Source organism: Myotis nattereri (assembly GCF_964212035.1).
Source record: "Myotis nattereri genome assembly, chromosome: 18".
Taxonomy (NCBI): domain Eukaryota; kingdom Metazoa; phylum Chordata; class Mammalia; order Chiroptera; family Vespertilionidae; genus Myotis; species Myotis nattereri.
The window spans coordinates 28,667,139-28,685,763 of NC_138093.1; the positions used below are offsets into that span (position 1 = coordinate 28,667,139).

At 36.7% G+C, this 18,625-nt stretch overlaps 1 protein-coding gene across 1 annotated transcript in view; it reads right to left on the reverse strand.

Moving 5' to 3' along the window:
• Nucleotides 1–17,982, reverse strand: part of RPS6KC1 (ribosomal protein S6 kinase C1) — a 134,571-nt gene extending 116,589 nt beyond the window's left edge. Inside the window, exons 1-3 of the mRNA XM_081112762.1 lie at nt 17,719–17,982; nt 9,396–9,431; nt 3,291–3,411 (exon numbers count right to left, since the gene is read on the reverse strand). Of these exons, the coding sequence (XP_080968888.1) occupies nt 3,291–3,411; nt 9,396–9,431; nt 17,719–17,823 (262 nt within the window). The 5' untranslated portion in view covers nt 17,824–17,982. The remainder of the gene's footprint in view (nt 1–3,290; nt 3,412–9,395; nt 9,432–17,718) is intronic.
• Nucleotides 17,983–18,625: the final 643 nt, after the last annotated feature.

The following is an 18,625-nucleotide window of genomic DNA, read 5'->3' on the forward strand; positions in this document are numbered from 1 at the left end:
GGGGTGGGGGGGGGGCCTCCCTCAGCCTAGCCTGCACCCTCTTGCAGTCCAGGACCCTCTGGGAGTTCTTAGCGCTGCTGCGGAGGCAGGAGAGGCTCCCACCACCACTGCTGCACTCACTAGCTGTGAGCCCAGCTTCTGGCTGACACTCTTGCATTGAGTGTGTGCCCCCTGGTGATCAGTACGTGTCATAGCGACTGGTCATTCTGCCGTTCGGTTGATTTACATATTAGGGTTTTATTATATAGGATGTGCTATCTAAGCTCAATGTATCTCATGCTTACGGTGAACTATCTACTTCATAATGTTGGCAGCGATAATGGCACCAGGTGTTAGACCAGTGGAGTCAGACCAGATCTTGCTTCAGCAACTTAGGTACTAGATACTTGAGTTTTAGCTAAGAAATAATTCATTACTAAGACTCAAGATTTAAAAGAAAGCTTATTTAGAAAGTCACAGAGGTAAAAGAAAGAAGAAATGGGCTCAGAAAACAAGTTACAGAGGCAAAAGAAAGGCCCTTGTTGCTTAGGATCGCCTGCAGGGAGGTGGGTGGGGAGAGGGCTGTAGGCATGCTCCCAGGAGAAAGAGCCACACTGGGTCCTGGTCTTGAGGGTATTTATCTTGAGGGCTCAGAGGAGGATTCCAATAGAATATTCATCAGCTTTCTAGGTGTGTCCTTACAGGGTCATGGCCTCTAATGATTCGTCAGCATGAGAGCAGGGGGTCATTGCAGCTGGTCCTGATATCAGCCATGGCATCGCCAGTCTGGTTCTGCTGCTTTTCTGGGCCTGGAGCTAAACCACAACTGAGGCCGATATGTTATCCCTAGGGGTTAATGCTTAAGGGAGTAGTAGTGCAAGGGCCCTCATGGGAGTCACATGAGGCCACTCTTCAGCCCCGGTTCCTCCTCCCAGGGGGTCTACTGCATGACTAGCAATATGTCAGGAAAGGTTAGGAGAGCGTCAGAACTGCATGACCAGCCACATGAAAGGTCAGGGGGTCTAAACCACATGACCAGTGATATGCTAGAAGAAAATTTACCCTGGGGGCGAGGTCCTTGTTTTTCCAGTTTCACCCATTACTACGTACAGTGGCCTTTCTGCCCTAGTGACCTTCTGTAATCTGGCCATCGTCTTTGTTCTGCTCATGTCAGTCTAACGGTCAACCACAATGGTAACTAAAAGAAATTGCTTTAGGGTTAGACCTGAATTCTTTCAGTCTTTTTTCTGTAAATTGGAAAATTTTGCAAATTAAAAAAAAATGGAGGAAAATTAGTTGCTACATTGATGAAATGGAGAATTGGAAGGGAAAACAACTAACTCAGTCTGATGGAAACACAGAAAACTTGCTAGAAGAGGAGACATCTAAAAGTATGAAAGGTTAGCGAAAAATTTCACAGTGGAACAGTGCAACACTAAAGAAAGAGGTACGAGAGAGTATGTATGTTAGGGAAATGGTAAGCTGAGCAACAGATAAGAGCTAACAATAGCTGATAATGTATTGAGCATTGAACTAGACACATACAGATATAATCCTCAAAACAGGAAGGTATTATTCCTATCTTACCAATAAGAAAAAAGACTCAGATGTTAATTTGTATTAAGATCACACCACTAGTAAATAGTGATCTGATTCCAAAAGGTATGTTCTTTTCACTATAATATTAGAACATTACATATCTGATGGTTCTGCAAATTACAATAGGTCTGTATTTTGTTGCTGAGGCTTATATACTAAAAATGCGAGAGTAACTAAAAAGACAGATGATTAACCAACAATTCCCTCCACACAACCACAGCTGCCGCTTACAGGGTTCATTGCAGTTATCAAGTATTACAAATGGACTGTACCATTCACTGAGAGTGATAAATTGCTTATTTATTAAGATTAATAAGAAACTTTCACTCTATAATATGTAAGAATGAGGAGAAAAGTTGAAGATAATCCATTAGCAACAAACAATAATAGCTAAGAACCAATTCGGAAGCCACTCCCTTTCACCAAGAGACAAGCTTATTGTTTTAAAAGCCAGGTTGTGTACCTTCCAACATTGAATTTAAAGATATGTGTGCACAGTTAAATTCTACAGTTCAGAAGGTTTAAGGTAAAAAGTAAAAGTAGGTCTCCTCCCATGACCTCGGAGGTTTTGCACATTATACAAATGTGTGTAGGTACGTCTTCACACAAATATGTATGTCTATTTAAATATAGATGGGATCTTACTAAACACATTGCTGGGCAATATTTGTTTCCTATATCTTAAAAATATACCTCGGCTATATTTCCATACCAATATATCTAAAATTTTAGCTGAAGAATTCTATGCATTGGCTAAATTATGGCACATTCATACAATCACATATTGTACAAATACAGTTTATTTTCAGTATTCTATTGAAAATGCTGCAAGGAACACCCATGAACATGTACATACGTGTGTGTGCACAAATTTGTGTGTGCGTGTAAGTGTTCTCAAAACATGGTCCACGGACTGCTGAGGATTCCCTAAGGGCCTTACAAGAGATCAACAAGGTCAAAGCAATTTTCATAATGTGGTTGCATTTTTCACCACACTGACATTTGCACTGGTATCTATAACCAATGGCAGTAAAACTGCTGGCCTCTTAGCAGGAATCAAGACAATGGCACCAAACTACACTTATTGCTAATCATCATATTCCTTACTGCCACTCACTCGTATTAAAATTTCTTTAAATGCCAGTTTCACTTAAGAATATACTTGATAACGCAGAAAATTTACTAACTTTATTTATTAAATCTCAACCCTTAAGACCATTTCTTTTTAAAAATCTGTGGGAGAAAAAACAAACTGTAACTACTGAGACTTGCTATCCAAGTCTAAATATAGGTTGGTTGTTTTTTTAATTTCCTTTAGAGATCTATGATATTAACAACATTTTGATATTATATGATAAATGGGTCAACATTTGCAAGAAATATGCAAAGTATAGACTCTAAGAAATCAAAAATAAATCAGAACTATAATAATAATTCAACATCATCTTTTCTTATGTTCTCACACATTTTTTATTTGATTGGTTGGAGTTGTTGTGCTGCTGTTTCATAGAAGAGAGGAGTAAATGTCTTCTGAGTTAACAAAACTATATCAAGAACATGAAAACAACTTCAGGTGCCTGATGCTTGCTACATGATATGAATTATTGTAATAAATAAAGGGTCCTCTACCTTCATGGCACAGTATTTCAGCATATGTGCATAATTAGCTAATCATCATGTTTTAAAACCACAAATTCAAAATAATCACTTACCAAACACTTTTCCTTTAGCAAATGGAGGAAACAATTCTGAATGTCGAAATAAGTTTTTATGAATTTGCCATAGTTCTTTGTGTAGTTTCTTAAAGTCACTGTATCTCTTCCACACGATTATCTAAAAAGAGGAAAAAAAATGTGTATCTCGGTTCAGATATCTGAACATGATTGTTTCTTTAGTGTTCAAAATTGTCATACCAAGACAAACAAGTGTATGTTCTAACCAATATGGTTACCTGTCTAAAATTAACTAACATTTGCTTTAAAAATATAGAACAGCAATTTTCCCTCCAAATGTCCCAACTTTTAAATTTCATTATTTTATTTTTTTTAACCATAATGAGAACACTTTATTCTTTTGTACAGTTTGCAACATCTTATGTCTAAAGCTTAGTCATTTTTCTACCTTTGGAAAAAAAATAAGCAAATAATGGTATGACCAAGCAAAACACTAAGGGGAAATGTCATTTTGTGTCAAAACATTAATTATAGTTAGCAATCAAGTTTTACTACATTTTTAAATGAAAGTTGCATTTTAAATAAGTACTGTCTTGTTCAAACTGGAAAAACATTCAACTTGGTACAAAGGTCTATCCTACCTAAAATCTCATTTAACCTCTTCAAAATCCAATTACTACTGGCCATGGAAATGAGCTAGATGTCAAAATATATATTCTGTCTCAAAAACAGCATATTTATAAACACAAAGTAATTAATTTAGACAATTTTTAAACACAAAGTACCTACTCAGCATTTGTCTAAAAGGATAAACAAAGTGAATAACACTGAGGGAAAAATAACTATGTAGCAAGTAATTAACATGAACTTTTTATTTCATAAATCTCAATTTAAAGTAGTAATAAGATTTCTGAAAGCAAGGTGAATCTTGATCAGAATACCATTAAAAGTAGTATATTTCAAAAATAACATTCATTTAGATTATACAGCATATAAAAAAATAAATATACCTTCATTATTTCTAATTATTGTTTAACCTCGTTCAGATTAAATTAGGAAAAAAACTTTATAAAGGAAAAGGACTTGAACATGGCCTTGATATCACTGATTCACCCCTCAGTCTCCACAAAATGAGTAAACTACATTTTAAATTCCATCACCTAGTATATTGGGGCCTTTGCTAAAGAAAAAAAAAAAAAAAAAAAAAAAAACCTACTACCTCAATTCTAACAAAGTCAATATTAAAAATTTGCTCTATGTATGTGTGAAATCCTTCACTAAACTTTGTCAAGCTACCAAAAATTCTATCATGATTAATAAGTTTCTTGTTTCTAACACAGACATAATCTAGGGGACTAATCAAACTGTTGCATGAATTAACTTAAGTAAACTGCTCCCTCCTGATGCTTGCTTTTATTCATTTACTCAACAACAAAAGTGGTCATCAAAACAAGTATTTCATGGCCCTACTTTGTGCTAGGTACTGTGTTGGCACAAAGAATGAAGAAATGAGAAAAAACCCCTGCCCTCAAAGAGTTCCAGTCTAGTGAGGAAGATAAGCCAACACAGTAAGCACATCACAAGACAGCAGCGCGATCAACCCTAGAAGGGGCAGCCCAGGGCGATGTGGAAGGAGCACCTCCACCAGCATTGGATCTCTAAGAAGGCTTCACAGAAAGTATTACCTTAGGTGAGTGACCTAAAGGGGAGTAGTGATTAAACCAACAAAAATAAAGACAGAAAGAAGGGTTGTAGATGAAGTTTTTAAAAGGAGAACGGTGCCAAATATAATTATTGCAATTTTAGCTTTGCAACTGGATAAATGGTGATGCTATTCCCTAAGAAGAAAAGCCAAGGGAGAAAAAGCTGTTTGGCGATAAGAACAAAGTTCAACTTTAGATACATTTAATTTAGGTACTTGTGACACATCTAATTGGAGATGTCCCATAGGGTGGACGGGTTTATGGTTCGAGAGCAAGAACTAAGCAAGATGAATTAATTTGGGGTCACGCAGTAAAGGTTGCTCAGCATCTGTAATGAGATGAGGAACCTAACAACAGAATGATACGGAACCTTAACACCCAGGGGCCAGGAGAAGTAAGGAAAAGAACACCAAGTGCAGAGTGTTTAAGAAGCTTGACTATGCCGTGAGAGAGGGTACACAGAAGAAGAAATGTTATTTTAAAATGGAAGTGAATGCGACAAATGCTGAGGGCAAAGAACCAAGAGTTCCAGTAAAAGACAAAGCAAGAGGAATTGAGAGAGCCAGATCAATACTTGAAAAGCAAAGGTCCTTGGAATAGGTAAAATTAAAGTGATTTTAATTTTCCTATTCTGTGCTTCTCTGTAGTTTTTAATTTTAATACATGAACATAATTCTGCCATGGGAAAAAAACAATGTTACTTTCATATTTTTAAAATAGAGCAAATTATGGTGGTACCACAGTGCCAAAGGACTTAAGGAGAAAATGAGTGACTGGCTTGTAAAAGTAATCTTACATAAGATAAATATAAAGCCATTATAAACTAGAAATTAGAGCTATTCAATAGAATATAGAGCTCATGGAAACAAATCTGCAGATAAAATGTATATTCTATTTAGGGCCACTGTAAAATAAAGGCAGTGTAACTTAAGGGGCAAAAGTTAATTTAGTCATAATAATGATAATAATACCATGGTATATAAACCAGTAGATTGTCAGAGCAAGAATAAGAACCACCCCCACAAGGTGAGAATCTGTGTTTCTTCACCATGTCCTAATTTATTCACTCCCATATTCCTCATTTTCACACTACAACTTTAGAACTAAATGATCTAAGAACAAATGTAAACCCTCAAGAAAGCAGGAAACCAAAACATCACAAAATGTCACCATTTACTGACTCCTTTTAAGTTTGGACATTTCTAGAAACCTTAAAAATGGAAAAGTAAACAGAAGCACACTCCCATTATATGAACAAGTATAAATGTTTATAATTAGACTACACATAGTCGCAACAGATACATGCAAAAAATTATTTTCTCTAATAATCAAATTTTTCCTATTATAGAAAAAAATCAAGGGGAGTAGGTGGAGGTGGGAGAGCACATAGACGGGTTAAATTGTGATGGAAAAAATAAAATGAAATAAAAATCACTGTTTAACAGCTACTGCTGTATTGAACCATTTCTGCAGAAATTTCTTATTCATTAAAATTATGAGTAAAATTCCTCAATTAAATAGTAATTTAATGACAATCATATATAGACTACAAATTTAATAAAAGCTTAATTATTATTAGAAACATTCCCTTATTTTTACATTAAAAAGTTTTAAGATAACTTCATTTTTTAAGAATATATTTTATTGGTTTTTTACAGAGAGGAAGGGAGAGGGATAAAGAGTTAGAAACATCGAGAGAGATACATCGATCAGCTGCCTCCTGCACACTCCCTACCGGGGTTGTGCCTGCAACCAAGGTACATGCCCTTGACGGGAATCAAACCCAGGACCCTTTAGACCGCAGGCTGACACTCTATCCACCAAGCCAAACTGGTTAGGGCAAGATAACTTCATTTAATGATACCAAAAACATTTAGATCTCTTGTATTTTACAAAACCACTCAATTCAATTAACTTTTCCTTTTTACTCTTCCATAGTACTAGAACCTGCTGAATCATCTACCATACTATTACTTACTAATTTTCTTTCCCTTGACAAATTTCTGACACCAGTAAAATGTACTACCTACAGAGAAACAGAGCCAGACAGATTACTCTCTTTAAAGGGTGGGAGAGGGAGGGCATATTTCCACCTCTCTCTTTACTTGATACAAGTATTCATGCCCTAGAGACTCTTCTGAACAAGAGGCCACATTGACTGTTATTGCTCCCCCTCCAATTCATCCATGCTGCTCTTAATAAATAAAAATTTAGAGAAAAGTCTAACAGATAAGAAAAAAAAGCTGATAATTTTAAAATTATTTATTCCATGTGAGTATTTAAGCATTCTTAGGAAGAAAACACTGCACGTGCTAAGGTAGGTAGGTAGGTAGGTATGTATGTATGTATGTATAAAACAAACAGCAAAATTTCTCATTTTATAAGGAGAGCATATTTTTAGCCCTATATTTGGTTAGATTAAGTATACATTGACTAATCCTCAATACTCCTGCAAAGTCTAAATTCTAAAGCAATAACTAAATGAATCAATTAACAGAAATAGAAAGTAAAAGAAAAGGAAATGGAAACAAATTCTAAAGGGTGAATTCCTCTCCTTAATGAGAATCCCAATGTTTCAATGAAACATATGGGAAACTAAAAAATATTGTTATAATTTTGAGGTTATTCTATATTTTAAGAAGCCAAATAGAAGACATGGTTGTTTTGGGGTTTTTTATAGCATTTCTAACAAAGGACCATGCAATCATCTAACTAAAGGACACTTACAAGAGTTTTCTGATGAATGGTTCACCAACAGTTGTTATTATAAAAGAGTTTTTCCAAAAAAAGGATTAAGGAAATGGCAGAGAGTATGTTCATGATAGGTTGGTTCAGGATTCTCCCTGGAAAAGGGGAACATCAAGCTACAAACTACAGCATAGCAATCAGACAATATTTTCAAAAGAAACACAACCCACTTTCAGTTTAAGAGAGTTGTAAATTTCAAAAGCAGAAAACCCTGGCATTGACTACTAATTCAACACTCTAAAGAATTCTAAATCCTAAAGAACAGTTCATACTAATCAGCTGACACTTAAGTAGAGAGAGTACTTCAATCAATGGTGCAAATCACTTTCTCTGCCATTTTAGAAGGATAGATATATAGATACATCTTCTTTTCTTCCAAAATAACATTACAATAGTCTCTTCATGGCTATTGGGGCTAGGGGATGTAGGGAAGAGTTAGATATCTTAAAACCCTAGGAAAATAGTAAGGAATCTTTTAAAAATATGTCCTTTATTGAACTATTTTTTAACCATAGGAGAAAAAACAAATACCATATTAGATATAATAAGAAATGGTAATGTATAAAAGTCAAAATATATTCTAAATCTGATGTCACATACACAAACCAAGCAGTACCAAACAATCCACTTAAATGTATGAATCAAGCCAGATTTTTCTGTAAGAAGTAGTGGGGCTTATGGCTAAATCGAAAATACATACCCCACCTAAAGACATTAAAATTCAATAAAAAATAAAAAAATATTGTTGCAGAATTAAGACTGCTCATTTACAATGTCTGTTTCTTTAGTAAGAAATAAAATCCCCAACATGTTATGTTCTTCTAATCTTAGTGAAAATGAGATCAAGGTGATCACTTTGGAAGGTATATAAATGTCTAATCATTATGTTGTGCACCTGGAACTAATATAATACTGTATGTCAACTGTAATTAAACAATAAATTAATTTTTTAAAGAAAATGAACAAGCACTAATATAAAAGTAAATTTTAAAACTGTTAAAAAAAGTAAGCTCCTCAGATAGGATTCCTAAAGGTAGATAAGTACAAAATAATAATAAATACAGAACCACAGTTTTAAGCAAAAACCTTAACAAACTGGTATCATTTTAGAGAAAGGGAGAGTTGACAAAAGAAACTTAGCACCTACAAAATTTAAAAAAGAAACATCTACACACAAAGCAGTTTTCCAAGATGTCAACATGTCAACTCAATATAAAAATGGAAGTACACAGAAACCCATAACTTAATATTATAATCTTTAAAATGAATACTAGTTACCAAATACTTTTCAAGTTTATATTAATCAGGCATCATAATTTAGAAATAGGTAAATAGGAGCCCTTAACTAATATTGAAATCTGATGAGTATGAGAAAAATTATTACATTATTAAATAGCACTATAATTCCTAAAAATCTTATTTTTATAATTTAACATCGACTAAAATCTAACACATATTTAATACATCTGAATAATCTTCAAATTCTTAGTCATATAACTTAAAACCTATGACAACTTAAAATATACTTAATAGGTCTGAACTAGGACACTTCTGATACTGTTTTGTGAGCTGAAGACAATCTCTACACAAACATACCAACACAAAGACTGACAAACAATTCAATTTGTTCAATCGAGCATTTAGTTAATTTTTTGTCAAATATATAAAATAAAATTTTCATATAACATGTTACCTCCTGGACATCCTCTGGATTTCTTCGTGAAATAACCTGAAACAAAACATACACAGAAATATCTCATCATTATCAAAATTTAAGATTTCACATTTGTATAATTACTTTCAATAGTATTTGTATAAAAATTTCAATTTGCTTAAAGCAGCGGTTCTCAACCTGTGGGTCACGACCCATTTGAGGGTCAAATGACCCTTTCACAGGGGTCACATCGCCTAAGACCATCGGAAAACACATATATAATTACATATTGTTTTTGTGATTAATCACTATGCTTTAATTATGTTCAATTTGTAACAATGAAAATACATCATGCATATCAGATATTTACATTACAATTCATAATAGCAGCAAAATTACAGATATGAAGTAGCAACGAAAATAATTTTATGGTTGGGGGTCACCACAACATGAGGAACAGTATTAAAGGGTCGCAGCATTAGGGAGGTTGAGAACCACTGACTTAAAGCATAAGGAAATAGCCTTAGCCGGTTTGGCTCAGTGGATAGAGCGTCGGCCTGCAGACTGAAGGGTCTCGGGTTCAATTCCAGTCAAGGGCACGTACCTCAGTTGCAGGCTCCTGGCCTGGTGAGGGGCATGCGGAAGGCAACCAATCAATGTGTCTCTCTCACATCTCACATCAGTATTTCTCTGTCTCTCCCTCACCCTTCCACTCTCTCTAAAATTCAATGGAAAATATGTCCTCGGGTAAGGATTTTAAAAAAAAGGAAATACCATATTATGTCACTTACACAGAACTCAGCTATATAACTTCACTATCTGAAACACATACTAAAAAATCCAGCAAAAAGGCAGCTGAAATAAAGTCCAAATACTAAAGTTCATGTATTACATTTACACGAGAATGCCTCAGCCTTCACTTTCACTTGACATTATTCTACCAAACTTCTCTAATCCTCTTCTCAGACTCCATATAAATTAAAAATATATAAAGCAGCTGCAAATGGACAAAGTATACAGGGATTGCTCTGAATTATTTCTTACAACTGGAAGTGAATCTATAATTAGCTCAATAAAAATTTCAATGAAAAAAAAAAATACAGCCACAATGCTCAGATACACCAATATCTATGAGAAGTAATCACTGACCACCTAATGGTGAAGAAAACAAAAGTAACTTATAAAAAATTATAATCAGCATTCAAGGACAATGCTATCTTCATTCTCTGAGCAAAGAGGAGGAGGGAGGATTCTTTCAGATTTCTCTAATTACAAAAGCCAAAAAGTCTAACACCATTTAGAAAGATTTCCTCACAAAACTAGAAAAGAAGGCTGGGTGCTTAAATCATTAAAAAGCAATGTAGAGTGGGAAAATCTCACATTAAATACATAATAACATCTATGTAAATGTAAAATTCATGAACTTGATGCTACAATACGCATTTTGCAAAAACTAAAAGATACATTAAACACATAAAAATGGTTGCCTATAGATGATAGGAAGAAAACATTTTTGATAACTACTAACAGTACCATGAACTGGGGATTAGGATCAACTCAACACTACTGCAGCCCAAAACAAAAACAGCAGTAATTGTTTATGTACTCCACAAAACCCTGTCAACCATTAGATTTTACTTATTCTTTCACTTATTCAACAAATATTAGTGCCTACTCTGCAGGGAGGTACTGAAGTATAATGGAGAATACATCAGGCTTGATTCCTATGCCACTACACTATAAAAACATAATCACTTGCCAGATACCTTACCAAGTTCAACCAAATGACAACCCACTATGAGGTGTTCAGTAGACCCACAGGTGTAATCTCATTTAAATCAGTTAAGAATGTGTCCTCTGATGTGGACACCAAAAACAAAGGGGTTAGAATAACATGGGCTGAGCCTAGATGTCCATTAGTAACAACTCTTTCTAATTATATAATTCTCTTCAGCAAAACTGATGAAAAATAAGAAAACCAATCAGGAATCTGAAGTAAGAATATGACCATACTGAAAATGAACAAAGTTGAACCCTGAGACCAAGCTATTTATAACTTTTAATACTATATTAGCAATGATCTCAACAAGTAATATCAACTCTAAAACAAAAATACAACATTCACTCTGATATAGACTGTTACTACTTCATAATCTTTCCCTGAGGTGAATTTCAATATTTTGTCACAAAATTCAGCCAACAAATTCCATAAAAGTTGGAATTTAAAGCAGTGATATCTTTCATTTAAAGTTCATAAATTTCTGTTGCAAGCGTTAACTACCAATGGCTCATTAAGTACTTACTTGAGAAGTCTCGATAGATAGATGATTGATTGATAGATAGATAGATAGATAGATAGATAGATATAGATAGAATTCTATTGCCAAGTCATGTTGAAAATTATTACCCTAAAGCACTGCTTCACAAACCACACTGCATGGAATACTGGTATTCTTTAAAATCAGTGATCTCAAAAGACTAACGATGAACTCAGTTTACCTTTGTTTAAAAAAGAAACACACAGTACTTTATGATGCCTTGTAAATCTCCAAAAGGAAACTTTATAGTATTTCCCAAGGTCATCTATCTACTCTACTTTCTATTTTTATCATATGTTTTTTATTTATTATTATTTTTGTATTTAGTGTGACACCTACTAAAATTTGGAACACAGTGGAAAATGCCACTGTGATGTTTGTGATCCATCCGCCTCTGTTAATGTCAAAAGCAAATTCTCAATTTAGGAAAACAAATAAAGTAACTATCTCCTACTGTGCTAAGAAATTAAATCTTTTCCTTCATTCAGCAAAACCCTGCCTCATCAGATGAGACAATCAAGGCCCAAGAGCATACAGTAACACAGTAATACTAATAATATTAATCAATAACAAGGCAGTACCTAATCTCACAACTCTGTGATTCTAAACAAAGTGCTCTTTCCTGGACACAATGAAACCAGCCCTCCTAGACATTAAAATTCCAAGTATGTGAGAAATATTCCTATTGGCTGTTAGGTAAATCCATTTTGTCTTTACAAAGAAATGCCAATCAAAAGCTGAAGAAGCATGCTGGCAGAACAGAAAGAATTAAGAAGAAAGGGATTTGAATACTTGCTCTGGCACTAGCCATGAATTGCTTTTTTACCAGTTCCCTAATAAACAAAAACAACAAAAAAATCTTAAAATGAGCCCTCTTGCCTATCCTTAAACAAAGACCAGACTTTATAGCTTGGCCTACCTCAGGCCCATAATAATCAACAGATCAAATTGTCATTAGGTCCTGTCCAGTGTGCTAAATTATATTATCTACTTAACAAATATTTCATAAGGAGCTCAGATATAATCCAGGAACTGTGCTTCTGGGTATTTATCCAAAAAAACCCAAAACACTGAATCAAAAATACATATCCATCCATGTGTTCATTGCAGCATTATTTACAATAGCCATGATATGGAATCAACCTAAGTGCCCATCAATAGATGAACAGATAAAGAAGTGATGCATATATAGAATGGAATATGATTCATCCATAAAAAAGGATGAAATCTGGTCATCTGCAACAACATGGAAAGGCTTAGAGTAGTGGTTCTCAACCTTCCTAATGCCACGACCCTTTAATACAGTTCCTCATGTTGTGGTGACCCCCAACCATAAAATTATTTTTGTTGCTACTTCATAACTGTAATGTTGCTGCTGTTATGAATCGTAATGTAAATATCTGATATGCAGGATGTATTTTCATTGTTCGCGACCCACAGGTTGAGAACCACTGGCCTAGAGGGTATTGTGCTGAGTGAAATAAGTCAGACAGTGAAATAAGTCAGACAAAGAAAGACAAATGCCATATGATTCCACTTATAAGTGGAATATAAAAAACAAAATAAACAAACAAGCAGAATAGAATTAAATTCATAGATACAAAGAACATTTTGATGGTTGCCAGATGGAAGGAGGGTTGGGGGGATGGATGAAAAAGGTGAAGGGATTAAGAAGTACAAATTGGTAGTTACAGAATAGTCATGGGGATGTAAAGTACAGCATAGGGAATATAATCAATAATATTGTAATAACTATGTATGGTGTCAGACGGGTACTAGATTTATCGGGGTGATCACTTTATAAGTTATATAAATGTCTAATCACTGGGTTATACAACTGAAACTAATATAATATTGTATGTTAACTGCAATTTAAAAATAAAAGATTTTTTTTTAAAGACATAGTATTAAGCTACAGTTTACAAGGATATAAGCTTAGGAAGGAAGGCAGGGGAGAGTGGGTGGGTGAGAGGTAATCAACAAAAGACTAAAAAAAAATATATATATATATATATATATATATATATACATATATATATATATACACACACACACACACACACACACACACACAACCCATGGACAGGGACAATTTGGTGGTGAAAGCCTGGGGTGGGAGATGGGGGCAGGCTGGAGGGGGTTAATGGGGAGAAAGGGGGACATATATAATAATTTCAACAAGAAAGATTTTTTTTGAAAAAGGACTTAGTATTGCCGAAACTGGTTTGGCTCAGTGGATAGAGCGTCGGCCTGCGGACTGAAAGGTCCCAGGTTCGATTCCGGTCAAGGGCATGTACCTGGGTTGCGGGCATATCCCCAGTAGGAGATGTGCAGGAGGCAGCTGATCGATGTTTCTCTCTCATTGATGTTTCTAACTCTCTATCTCTCTCCCTTCCTCTCTGTAAAAAAATCAATAAAATATATTTAAAAAAAAAAGGACTTAGTATTAAGCTACAGTTTATAAGTATATATGCTATCAAGAGAAATAAAAGCACATGCCCATACAAATACTCGTATACAAATGTTTATAATAGCTGTCTTCATAACCAAAAACTGGAAACAACCCAAATGTCCATCAACAGGTAAACTGATTAATGGTAATATAACCATACAATGGAATATCAGTCAGCAATAAAAGAGAATAAAAACAGACAACATAGTTGTATCTCAAATAATCATGCTAAGTTAAAGAAGCCAGACCAGAAAGAAAAGTGCATACTGTACAATTTCAATTATATAAAATTCTAGAAAACACACCTAATCTATCACAAAAAGGCAACCAGAGTTTGCCTAGAAACAGGGAGTGGAGAGAGGGAATTGACCACAAAGGAGCATCAGGGAGCTTCTGCCATGATGACCGTGGTGGTGCTTACACAACTACAGGTGTCCCCAAAAAATGTACACACACTGTTATGACTGATAGCTCAATTTTGAAAATAAAATGTACTTTAATACACACTGCCTTTATAATTATTCAAAATGTGTGTCTATATTTTGGGGGACACCCAATATGTATATATTTGTCCAAACTCATCAAACTGTACACTTAAAATTGGTGAATTTTATTGTATATAAAGTAAATAAAGTCATATAAACAAAATAAAGTCATAAGCAACACTGTCTTTTTTACATAAAGGCATACCTTTTGCTTTCCATACTCATGGAAAGAATACAAGCAAAAACTACCATTAACTTAATGTTGATGAGAAATCTATATCACAGTATGAGAATTTTGTAAACTTAGCATGATGAAACAAGCCAAAACTGCTAATGGTTTTTTTATATCTCTGTCTCCTTCAACTAAAGAATCAAAGAAACCTACAAAAGAATTTTCCAATTCTGAATAGAGGTACTTATTCTAGATAAAAAGTAATAAGCAACACAGAGTTTACCTAGAAAATATGTTAACAAGCTTGTAACTGGCCACAAGGTTCCAGAAAACTATTTTTTTAAAAAGTATAAGGGAGATTTAAGAAGATGCAAGAGCTTTTATGCTACCCAAAATTTAATAATGATACTTCTGATTATTCTAAATCTACTCCTTCAATAAAGAACCCTGCAAGGATCAATAATTTAGAGATTATTTCCTTAAAGCTTAAAGTAAATCAGTAGCAGGAAACATAGAGAAGACATTCCTAATTTTTATCTCATAAAGTTCTCTCAGGAGAATACTACTTACCTGGTTAATTCTCCTGAGGAAAGATGTTTTTTTTCCTCCTTAAGTCTCAAAAAAAATTAACCAATATTTTACTTGTTTTATAATATTAACTACAGTTACTTTTTAAGTATATCTCCATGTTGACCCTCAAACATTAAAATTAAAATCTGTCACCAAAGCAACAAATGAGGACATAAACATTTACAAAGAGAAGAAAAGCAGTGTAAGCAATTTTCAAGTTCAAATAACCACAGCAATATGTAGCATGCATATTATATAGATTTGGTTAGTCCTGAGGCAATGTGCTACTTTGTGTTCTAATTTATGTTGTCATAAAAGTTAGTCCAGTAAATAGCTCACAGCTTAAGAAAAGATACTTAAGATCTGAATCGGGTTAACCTCTCCTTTTGTAAAGTAAGAATACAAGCAATTATCATATACAGTGTTTGCTATTCAAGTTCCAAACACATTTATGCCTTCAAGCTCTTATTGGCTCTCTCCCTTCTAGCTACCCTTCCACCTACTACGCCCTCCCCTTTTGTCACCACCTATCTGGATTCTTCTCATCGTTCACCACCGGTCTTAATTGGTACATGTCCCCAGATCCCTTGAGCCAGAAGCAATCTCTGTCTTCTGAAATCCCATAGCTCTTTTCTATTCTCTTGTGGCACTTAACACTTTCTGTCTTGTACTATACTTCTTCAAAACCTGTAAACTCTCTTCTACTATGAATATCCTTGAAAGAAGGTCCATGTTTTATTCAGCCTCTATCCCTTGCAGCATTTAGTGCCTGGAACTAAACACTTACTGAGCGTGTTGCCTAGAATGGAGAGGAAAACATTCAACAATGTTTTTTAGACACTGTGTGCCATGCACTGTCCTAGCTGTTATAAAAGGAAACAAATACCAATTATAAAGACCTATTCTGAATATACTAGAGACACAGACATATAACAGATTAATACAATATAACTGTGGTGTTAAAATAAGGGATGAACGGGGTGCCATGAGGGAAACATTACATATGTTGAAAATTGTTCCAATTCCATAAATTATATTAAGAAACTAAGCCGCAATGTTTGAAGGTCCCAAGGCCTACAATGGTTTCAAGAGTGGTATAATAAGGGCCCTTAATCTTAAAAAAACAAACTCTTACACTACACCTATATAACAACTTTCCTTGCAAACAACAGGGAGTAGCAAATTTCCCTCTATTCTCAACACAGCCCTCTAGGCCAGGCCTGGTCTTATCTTTAAACAAACTTGCTCATCCCACCTTCTGACATTTGTCTCAACTGTGCACCATTTCTATAAAGCACGTGCCAAGTTGTTCTCAAGACCTAGTTCCTGAGTTGTCACACATGATCACTGCATCCTCCAAACGTGTATTGTGGTATCACTGCTATCTGTACCTCTCCTTTTCCAAGCAATGAATGGCAATGATAAAGCTAATTCTGAACTTTTTGTATCATTTGGAGTTAGGCAGGGTTGCCTCAAATCCCAGATGCGCTGCTGACTTGCAGTGTAAAGTTGGGCAAGTTACAACACCTCCGGCAACCTCAGTTTCCTCCTCGTAAAAATTAGCAGTAACTTGGGTGATGTGTACAAAATGCCTGATACATATGCATACTCAGACACACCTACATTCCTACACACAGACTTAACTTAATCGTACTCTTCTTTATTTCCCAAGGAGAGAGACACAAGCTCTCTTTACAAGGAGCAAGAGCAATTTTTAGTACCAAAGCGGGTACTACGAATTGAACCCGGTTAAGTTAACATATAGGAGACTCGCAGCCTTTAAATGTGCTCTCAAGGCAGCTCGCCCAAGTAACCTTCCCTGGAATTTCTCCTCTGTCTCCCACCGTAAACCCTGGAAGACCCAAAGGCAAAAAGGCAGGCGGCAGAGGTCCTGGGCTGTGACCCTAACACCGACATCCTCGAGAGTCCGTCTGCCTCAGGGCAAACAATGACGCTGTATAAATGGCCGAGGGAAGAAAGGCCCATTACATAAGTAAGATAAGACAATAAATTCTTTAACCTGCACATCCCTCGGAAGCAAGCAAACCCACTTCTGCAAATTTCAGCCTCCGAAGAGAAAGTTCACATGGGATGGGGGGCTGAGTCATCCATGGAAAACCATCAACCCCTGCCCCACCGGGAACGGGGACGACTCCGCAGCCTTCCCGGGTGGAGTCCCGAGCATCCCACCCTCAGCGCTCCCCAGCCTTCCCCAAGTCCCCCCTCTGACGCACGCCCGGCACCAGGCGCCCCGAGTCCCACCCTCGGCTCGGACCGGGGCCAGGCACCCCCACGCCAGGGTCCCCACCGCAGACCCTCACCTCCCAATTCAAGACACCACCCCCGCCTGACCCCCCGCACTCACCCGGGCGGTGACCTTATACACCGTGTAGCCCCTCGGGTGTCGCTGAGGCTCGGTGACCGTGTAGAAACGGGCCAGGTCGGCACCCCGCTCCCGAGAAGAGGTCATCCTCCCTCCGCCTCAGCCGCCGCCGCCGGCCGAGGACCATCTGGGCGCCCGGCGCGGCGCTCCCCGGGTCCCCAGCGGGGCGAGGCAGCCGCACAGTCGTGGGGGCGGCGGCTCCGCCGCGGCGCCGCTGGCGCACGGCCCTGCTTCCGGGTCGGCAGAGGAACTTCCGGGTCAGGCTGCTCGGAGCCACTCGGGGACGGAAAACTTCCTTTTAGGTTCTGAACCGCCCCGAGCCTGGGTTTGACAAGTAGGCGAGGACCGCCGCGGCGGAGAATCAAGACGCCTCTCCCAAGTCTGCTTGTGCGCTAGCGCCGTCCCCTTCCGGATTCTGTGACAGCTGTTACGGCCACGACATTCCGGTGGCAGCTTGACCTCCATCCCCTGCCCAGCCGGTGTGCACAAGTATTCAGGGTGGAGCGATACCCTGGCCGAGCATCATCTTTCCTTCCCCACTCACGGTCTATCGTTTTAAATTCCTACAATAGCATTTGAACTTTCCGCAGACATGACTCTTTCTTCTCTCTAACAGGCATCCTGTCCACCTGTGAACCTGTCTTTCTGCCTGCACCGCAAACCCCAACCCTGTGTCAATTTTGAAATTCATCCCCTCAGATTCTAAAAGTGGGAGCCTGTGTCTGGCTTGCGGGGGGAATCAGACGAGCTCTCAAAACTAGGAAGATAGAGTTTCCAGTTTCAATTGATTCTATCCACAGCTTGGCAATTCCTTTACCTTTCCTTGATCAGGAAATTGCCATTCTCCATAACAGTCATTCCAAGTCTTTGTCATTTTCTTCAATCCTCT